The 9693-nt window shown below is 41.2% G+C and overlaps 1 protein-coding gene across 1 annotated transcript in view; it reads left to right on the forward strand.

Moving 5' to 3' along the window:
- The window catches only part of SFXN1 (sideroflexin 1), a gene marked incomplete at both ends in the record, with an annotated part of 31022 nt that extends 22022 nt beyond the window's left edge, over positions 1 to 9000 (forward strand). The window contains 3 exons of the mRNA XM_079702529.1: positions 5723 to 5772; positions 6183 to 6230; positions 8904 to 9000. Coding sequence (XP_079558655.1) covers positions 5723 to 5772; positions 6183 to 6230; positions 8904 to 9000 — 195 coding nt within the window. The remainder of the gene's footprint in view (positions 1 to 5722; positions 5773 to 6182; positions 6231 to 8903) is intronic.
- Positions 9001 to 9693: the final 693 nt, after the last annotated feature.

Here is a 9693-nt window from a genome sequence, read left to right on the forward strand (position 1 = left end):
TTTATGTACTAGAACAGGGACTAGATCTTGAAATTACCAAATTATGTAAACAGATGAACTCTTTAAAGCTGCCAAGGAATTAGTTTATGTGCTTGAACAGTGACTAGATCTTAAAACTACTAAATTATGTAAACATCTAAAACTCACCAACGTTGACATTTCAGTGATTTTCAAATAATCTAAAAAAAAAAAAAATTAATGCTCCTTCCTCTATCCACCCCTGCTTTCCTTATGGGAAGTAATTTAGGCTTTGAGGGAGAAAACCTATCAATGAACTTAGAAAGGGGGCCATCAACATAATTCTCCAGGATGCTAATAGGAAGTGACCCATCCAGTGGATCCATAACTTTGCAGACATGGAATTGATGCCCTGGGTTCTTCTCCGCTGGCTCTTGATCTGATAAGTCATTAGGATTATAGTCTTTCTGCAAGGGCATATGTTGACCCAGGCAACCTTTGGATTTTCCTGGTTGTTAATTTCTTAAGGTATTGGCATGCCAACTTTGGGAGCAATGGAGAATCAAAAACCATGTTTAATAAACCCAACTTCCCCCTCCCATGGAATTTAAGCAAAATCAGGTTTTTAAAGCAAGACCAGATTTCTGGGTAGATACAAGTCTTGGAAACTGTCATCTCATCATGTTAGTTTGTTTGGCATAAAAGTGAACTTTTGCAAGAGAGGAATACTTTTGTAGGTGTGGGTCATTCCATCAATAATATACGATTGTCATGAATTTGCAGGTGACTGTGAGAGCAGTTGGGAGGCCACCTTCAGTGGCAGTGTCCCCACCACTGAAGCTTTCCCATCCCCTTCTCTCTGCCTCTCAAACGTCACCCAGCACCCAGTAAGCAGAGGTATGTCAGCAGCCCGGCTCTGGAGTGGAGGCTCCTAATCTTGCCAGCTGCCACTGCTGGTGGGACATTATTCCCCGGAGTCTCCCTCCAGGCTGTGGATATTGAGCACACATGGCTGCTTACATGTGAGCTGATCGTGGTGTGGGATTCCAGAAATTCTGTAGGAAAGTCTGCATTCGAACCTACATTCATGCTAAAGAGTTAGGTCACCGGGGAAGACATATGAAATGAACTTGGTCCTTTACTCTCCCAACTGTCATGCCTTTGAACTCCTGGGGTCTCAGTGTTGTTGGAGAAGTTGCCACGGTTACTCTAATATCTTGGTGACAAACACTGGGTGGGAGACATAGCTGGGCATATTGCATCATTTTCTTGCTGGGACAGACAGAAATTGCTGTAGATACAGCCTGGCATTTTCTTCCATGAAGCAACCAGCAAATGATACAAGCAGTTAGCCACTGTTGCCACACTGCCCTAGGCTTTTCACAACAATACATTAATAAATATTTTGTTTTCCTCCCTTGTTTTTGTTTGTGGTTTTCAGCTTTGCTTGGTACCATACCCTTCAATAATCATATAGAGGTGTGCCACCTCGATTCCCCTCTGCCCACCCCACTCCACCACTTAAGGGCCTCATGTGGAACCGGAAGGGGCCGCTGGCATCAGAAGCCATGGGGCAGGGTTGGGGGAGGCGGTCAGAGTAGCTCATGGGTCAGTCCGAGCGCCTCACTAGCTACAAAGGGTCTGGATGCAGCTGAACTCGTTCACACCTCTGCGGAGGATGATGCTTTGAAAAAGCAATGGCTAAACGTTGAGCTCCTCAGACGTAACATCCCATTCCCACGTTCAGGGTTGCTGTTACACCGAAATACTGCATTTTGCCCATGTAGTGAGGACGGTAGGACTTCACTGATACCTATGGCCATTCCAGAAGCATAGGCAGAGCAGCTTATCTTCCTATCCATATGTTTCCATCTGCAAAGCACTTTCACATGCTATTTGGAAGGGCAGGCTTTTCTGAGCCCTTTTACAAAGGCTTAGAGGTCATTTCCTCAGCCGTTCATCATGTCCACGTGGGTGGCATCTACCTGGGTCGGTTAGCCCTCTGATTGTTCCCGCAGCTCCAGCGGCCAGATGTGCCTCTCTGCAAGGATGTACTTATCTGGGCTTTTACCTTGAATATGACCAGACTCCTCTGCAAACATGAAATGAATTGAATGTTCTTGGCTTTTTTAAACGGTGAGCTTGGGGAGCCTTCGGCATGACTCATCCTTCCCCCCACGCTTTATCTTTTCCCAAATGGAGCGCTGGCAAAAAGCATCAGCTGTGGGCAGGTGACTCACAGAAATCTTTGCAGTAAACCAAAAAGTTCACTGCTTAAAATCTGGTGCTTTTCCCAACAGTGTTCTTGAAGAATAGCTCCTGTGGTCTCTTTACTTTGCTGGCACTTTCATTGGGAATAAAGTTGATACGGTTTGGGTCAGATAAGAGCTGCTCATTCCTTAAGTTCTAGTTCATTTATATTTTCTTTAATAAAAGTGGACGGCTCTGTCTACTCAGTAGATTTTCAGGATTGTCTGCTAATGGAGTGTGAATGTAGTGTTTATTTGTTCATTCATTTATTTTATTCAGCAGCCCTTTGTTGAATGCCTGTTGCATGCCAAGCAATGTGCTAGGTCCTAGCATCAGAGAAATAGGGCTTGGGCCCTGCTCTCAGGGACCATATAGCATGGTGGTGGGGAGAGACACAGGGCAAATGGTTCCAATACATGGTGAGTACAGCGTGAGGCACAGAGGGAGCATAGAAGAGATTTCGCCCCCAACTGCCATAGGTGGGCAGAGGCTTGAAGACAATTGGCCAGGGACATCTGCTTTGCAGAAGTTCAGAGAAGACACAGAGCATGGCTTGTTGGGAGACTTGTAGATGGTCAGGTTGCCTGGGATGTGGGCCATGTGTAGGGAACTGACTGTACCATATATAAAAATCAACTCCCAATAGTTCATGGAATCTAAATGTAAAAATCTACAATTGTCAAACTTCTAGAAGAAAATATAGCAGAACATCTTTGAGATCTAGACTTGGGCAAAGATTTCTTAGACATAACACCAAAAGCACAGTCCATAGAAGAAAAAATTGACAAATTGGGCTTCAACAAAATGTTAAAGTTCTGTTTTTTGAAAACTGTAAAGAGATTGAAAAGACAAGAAACAGACTGGGAGAAAATGTATGCAAAGCATGTGTCTGATAAAGGACTTGTATCCAGAATATATAAAGAGTCCTCAATACTTGTTAAAGAAAACAACCCAGTTTTTTTTTTAAAAAGGGCAAAAGGTTTGAACAGACATTTCACCAAGTATATATAGATATAAAGTAATATCACGTGTAAAGATGCTCAGTATCTTTAGTCATTGGGGAAATTCAAGTTTAAAACCACATTAGCTACCATTAACTCCTATTGGAACGCCTTTTTGGCTAAAATCAAAAAGACTGACCATAACAAGTGTTGACAAGGATGTGGAGGACCTGAAACTCTCATTCCCTGGTGGTGGGAATGTAAAATGATACAACCACTTTGGAGAATAGTTTGGCAGTTTCTTAAAAAGTTAAACATATGCTTACCATGTGACCCAGCCATTTCACTCCTAGGTATTTACCTAGAAGAAATGAAAACATATGTCCATAAAAGACAAATGTTCAAAGCAGCTTTATTTGTAATAGCCCAAAACTGGAAACAATCCAAATGTTCATCAACAGGAGAATGAATGGATTATCAAAGGAATACATTCCATGCAGTGGAATACCTACCCAGCAATAAGAAGTCCTGAACTATGGATACATACAACAGCATGAATGAATCTCAAAACAATTACACAAAAAAGCAGATACTGTCTATAAAATCCTAGAAATTATAACCTAGTATATAATGACAGAAAGTAGATCAGAGGTTGCCAGGGAATGGGTACAGGGTTTAGGGAAGGTGGTGGAATTGCCAAGGGCACAAGGAACAAGGAAGACATAAGGATGATGGCTGTGTTAATTATTTTGATTGTGGTGATGGCTTCACAGCTGAATACTTATATCAGAGCTTTTAGCATACACAGTAAGCACGTGCAATTTACTGTATTTCATAAAGCTATTGGAGGAAAAATCATTGGGAGGAGAAAGAATTTACTCATATTAACTTTTTGAGCTTTTACTTCATTGAATATATATCTTTTAAACTTGTGATTACTGTGTTTAATTCGTTTAAACTTTTCATTTACAATATCCTGTTTGCACAGTTCTGTGCTAAATAAGGTGTGTCCCTCCCTCACGGAGTTCTGTGATTATCTAGGGGAAAACCAAACATCCTCAGCTCACTTATTTAATCTCAGACTAAGTTCTATGTAAGAAGTAGGGATGAACGAGGCAGGATGGGATGCTGGGAAGGAGTCGGGAGGAGGGATGACATCCAGGTTGGGTTTCATGGGAGAGAGCAGAATTCTCCAGGATCCTTGTCGTTACCGAGAGCCTTTCCAACAAAACCCTCTGCACAAGCCACCATCAGCCTTTGGTTTGTACACATCCATTGTTGAGATTACATGCAGCTGTTCAGGAGTCCACCTGACGTGAGGATGGGCTCTCATGGGTTCATCTTCCCTCAAGATCTCATTCAGGGCTTAGCTTGCCTTCCCATCGCCAAGTCTGTGTACTCGCACAGATGACACACATCTGGGGAGTGCTAGGAAGAGGATTTACCATCTCCTTATGAAAATCGTTCATCATCAGACAGAGCCAGTTGCCCCAGATACAATATTTCCTTTTCCTGCTTTCCTCTGAGGGGTGGGGCCCCTCTGTGCGAGCTCCATGGTCTGTCTCTGCTTGATGACATCTCTCCCTTCCTCTCCAGTCCATGTCTCTCTCCCTTCACGTTCACCCATGTGATGTACCTCTTCGCCAGAGGAGTCTGCTCGGGGACCAGGGTATGCCTGTCACGCAAGCCTCCTTGGGGTCATGATCTTTTAACAGCTTGTGTTGACACTTAACTAAGTTGGCTGATTTCATTACAACCAGTTCACAACTTGTTTGCAGCTGTTTCAGTGGCCTTATTTATATAATCTATATATTCCGTTGCTCTTTATATTGCAAATTATGCTTTTTTAAAACTCCCTTTTGAAAACTAAAAATCTAATAGCACTTATTCTCTAGAAGACCAACCAACTCATTCATTTCCATTAACAAAAAAGTGACAGGCAAAAATTTGTTATGCCAGCAATAGTTTTAGCCATACCAACAGCAACTAAAACCAAGAAAGGAAAGGTGCAGAGGAGGAGGGGGGATCCTTGTTGGGTTTCTGCTACGTTACGGCCACGGTACTAGGTGCTTTATGAATGTTATCTGGCATATCTTCACCCACACGGTTTTAGGAAGCTGTTGTGATCCTCATTCTACAGAGAAGGAACCAAAGGTTGGAGACCGTGCCCTTTTCCCACAGTGGGGATGAACTGGTAGGGCAGAGATTTGATTGCAGCTTTGTTTGTCTTCCAGCCTTGGAACCACGCTATACAGACCCCCAGGCAGGAGAGAAATTATAGCTAAGTGATAACGATTTCTCCAGCTCCCGTATAGCCAGGCATCTCTCAGATTATATGTGCAAGCGAGAAAAATGAGAAGCCGCTTTATCTTTGCATGTGCATTCATAGACAGATCGAAGAGGGAAGTCAGGACTAACTGTAACGCTGTTATAGTGTTACCCCTGCATTTCACTAATTACATTCCAGCTGGATCTTGTAATGTGGCGAGGTTCCTGTCCCAGTTAACCAGCAGAAGAAATGTTTCTAAGAGCCTGTATAAAAAGTACTCAAAATAATTTATTTCTCAACACAGAGGTTCCCATGGATGAGCGCGCCTATTCAAGTTGGATTAGTTGGCTTCTGGTGAGTAGAATTACTTTGATGTCATTAATTTCTTTTTTTAAGATAAATATACAGCATATGAAGTGTGAGGGATAATATGGGACACACGTTTTGAAAATGAGACCATCCCAGAACATCTGGAACTTGTGGTCCCAGTCATTAGCTAGACATAAGCTGTCTTTAGAGAAACCTACAACATTTGGGGCTATTTGTGTGATTCTTTTTTAAACTCCTTTTATCTCTTTGATTTAAAAAATATATATTTTGAAAGTCCTTGGTAGTAAAATTTTACAAACAGGACATATTTTTGTGAGGCAGCATAATACTCGAAAGAAAGAAAGGGGATTGTTATCAAAGTAAAATAATAGAAAAAGAATCTGAAAAGTCGACCATTTCAAAAATGCTCTGATTTTTTTCTTTTTTTTTTTAAGTTTGGTATTTGCTACACCTCTGTGCTGTGCTCTGTTTCCTCAGAAAAGGTATGTATTTGTTATTCTTCAGTGTGATCATGCGTTTTAATCCTAAAAACCAGTTGAAGGCACAGGTCCATTTCACTAGTAGGAAAGTTGAGTCTCAAAAAGATAATGAAGCCAAGCCTCTAATTAAAAGGAAGAGATAAGAGGCAGAAATCAAATGCGTGTCTGTTTAATATCAAAATTCTCTTTGCCCAGCTCTTTTCTACCTGCTACTGTTACATTTGAAAATTCTTTATTCTTGTGTAAGACTCAGGTTAACTCTGGTGCCAATTTGCTCTTATAAAAATTTAAATATGGCTCGTTGTCCAATCCATTGGCAAATGCGTCTATAATGCAGATATATTCGAATTTAAGTTCCACCCCCAGGGACAGCAGTTATATGCACTTAGCTTTGGTGGTTGGTATATTTGCTTCCCTTTTTCCCACTTGGGTTTTTTTTTTCTTTTTTTTTTTTTTTTCTTTTTTTGCCTTAAAAGCTTGATTGTGCATGTGTCTTTCATCACAAGCTGCCCTTGAATCCTGCCTTTGATGTAAGAACTGTACTGACAGGCATTAAATCAGCATCACATAAATCTAAGGCTTCAGCTTTTTTCTATTCTAACATCAAGGCACAGAGGAACAGCATTTTGTTGTTTTGCTGTGGTTTGTGTTACCAGACTCCTGCCCTTGTAATATCCTTCGTGGGCCAGCAGGCCCCAAACATATGGCCTTTAATGCCCTAGGCTTTCACAGTGGGTTTGGGATGAGGTATTCTGTTCTAGAACTAACTTCATCAGGTCCCTCTACCTGATAGAAAAATCCATCTTTTATCTGGTCTTTCACTTCTGCCTTTGACCCCCACTGTTCTTAGTTGGGGATTTAAATTTCAAGGAGAGGGAACCTTTATCACCTTGATGCCTATAGCTAAGCCCCCCTTGAAGAGGACGGGACCTTCAGAACCTCTGCTGAAGCCCAATACAGATGAATTTCCTAAAGAGGAGCACTCATACCTATTTAATTGTACAAATCCCAGAATCTCAGGGCTTAAGATAAGAAATGTTTATTTCATTAGTATATCGCATTGGAATATGTGTTTAGCCCTTGACCTTGCACTCGGTGACATAGGAACATGGCCTTTGGGTTGAGAAAGATCTGACTTCAAATCTCAGTTACACCTCCAGTTTCCTTATCTGTAAAATTAGGATAATACCTGACTTGCCAGGTTTTTATAAGGGTTAAAATGCATAATGTCTGACCCAAAAACTGAGTACTAAGTCATACCCATTATCATTATCATCATCAACATCATTTTAAAATTACCCAAGTTCCCACTATATGAAAAAAAATAGCCATTGTGGTTTTTTCTAGTTTTTTTCTATATTCATAATTTTTCTCTTTTTTGCATATGTTTATAAATCTATATCCTACCTTTTTTACCTCGTAGTTTACCACATCTCAACTATATTAAAGAACAAATCTTTTTAAAAGACTAATTATATAGTGTTACCAAACCCAGGTTCGGCTGCTCACTGCTCAGAAGCCAATAATTCAAGAGGCAAGTGTCAGTAGAAAGGAAAGATGCTTTAATCATAAAAGCTGGCCATCTGGGGAGCTGGTGGACTTGTGCCCAGAGACCAGCTCTGATGATTCTGCTCAGCCATGACAGTTTTTAAAGGGAAAAATGGAGGGGGAAGAATCTCAGCGATCGAGGCAGGAGGTTGGATTCTGCATCATTCTCGTTGCATGCAGACTGGCTGACTCTCTCTTCAGATGTTATCTTGCCCACATGATCTGCCTGCGGGATTGCTTAGGGGGATTCATGGGGGGTAGAGAGCTAGTCATTTTTTTAACTGCTTACTTCTTCATTCTTCTTTTTATCTAGGAAAAGGATCAACAGGTTAGACAAGGCATGGTGTGCATTCAGGGCAGCACAAGTCAGGAGTTAGGTTAATTGCCTAGTGATCTCATCCCTGTAATTAGGTTCTTTTAAGATTAGAGGGGAACAGAAATGGGCGAACAGGAAAGGGGCAAACGCGTTGCTTTCAATAACAAAACGTCCACAGTTTTTCTGGACAGTTTTTCTTCATCCTTAATACATATGCGCATATAAAACATTCAAGTACATTTTTAAATGCATAAAGCAAACACTAACAGTGGTCATCTCAGTAGTGTGACAACAAGAGATGTTTTTTCTCATACATTTTAGTATTTTCTGAAAGTTTTAGAATAAGTATGTTTTACTATACAATGGACAAAAGCAGATTAACGCAAGTGAACTTTTAGTGCTAAAAAATTCCACTGAGTGCATATATCTTTTTTTCATTAACGGTGAACATTTATGTTGTTTTCCTTGGGTAGTGGCGTGACCACAGGTTGTTTTCCAATACCATCAGGGTCTAAGAGTGTCATCACCATACCTCCTTGCTGGCAAAAGTGGTTTTTAAGGCTTTTAATAAGATGAGAGGTAAAAAGGGTATCTCAGTGTTGGGTTCTGATGGTGCCTTTCTTTGATATTTAGTGACAGTTTTCTGAGAGGGACAGGATACTCGTTTTCTGGGCACGTGAAGCATTTTTCAAACAGGACTCTGTTGCCCCAGTCACAGGGGTGGGTGGGGCTACTCTCTCTCCTCTCTCCAGGTTCTAATTCCCACCTCTGCCCGTGGAATGACCCTGTCTGTCATTTCTCTTTTCTCCCAGTTCCATGTCTGTGACAAGCTTGGAGGCCGAGCTGCAAGCCAGGATCCGAGAGACCCATCCTGAATTACGGCGCGTGTACTTTAACAAGGGATTATAAAGTAGGGAAAGAAACATCTTCAGAGGATCCTACCAACTGCAAGTGTGGTGTAGCCAAGTTGGTTAGGAATATCCTGGTCCTGGTCGACCAGTGACAGAAACCTTTTAACGATGCACATTAGCCTTTTAGAGTCAAGCTGCTACTTATAGCACAGCACCTGGGGTGGCCTCTCCTTACATTTGAATCATGGTATAATTTACAGAAACACCCTTCCTGTAGCTTTTATAGTAACTGTTTTTTCAAAGACAATATCCCAACCCTCACCCAGAGTTTTCAAAAGCACCGCTAGACATAGAGTAGATGTTCAGTATATTGACTGTCAGTCATTGAAAAGGAAATCTGTTTAAAATACTGAATTTTTACCCTACTCTTGTTTCAAATCAAGGAGAGCTCAGTAGTGAGTTGAGAAAACACAAAAGCTCTGAAGCTAAACTGTAAAAGAAAATGACTCATAAATATTAAGGACAGTTTACTTTCCTGCCCAGTTCGGGCTGGAGGCGACCTGAAGTAGATGATGAGTTCTTTGCATTGTAGGATAAAAGCCCCTTCATACACCTCCCGGAAGTCAGAGTGATAGACAATTGTGAAAGGTCCCTGCTGTCAACAGCTGTGTGCTTTCGTATTGCTGGTGGATTTCTTCGGTTGAGTTTGAAATTTATTCTATTTTACATTCTTATGAAGATATCAATCTTA

Source organism: Hyperoodon ampullatus, assembly GCF_949752795.1.
Source record: "Hyperoodon ampullatus genome assembly, chromosome: 4".
Classification (NCBI taxonomy): domain Eukaryota; kingdom Metazoa; phylum Chordata; class Mammalia; order Artiodactyla; family Ziphiidae; genus Hyperoodon; species Hyperoodon ampullatus.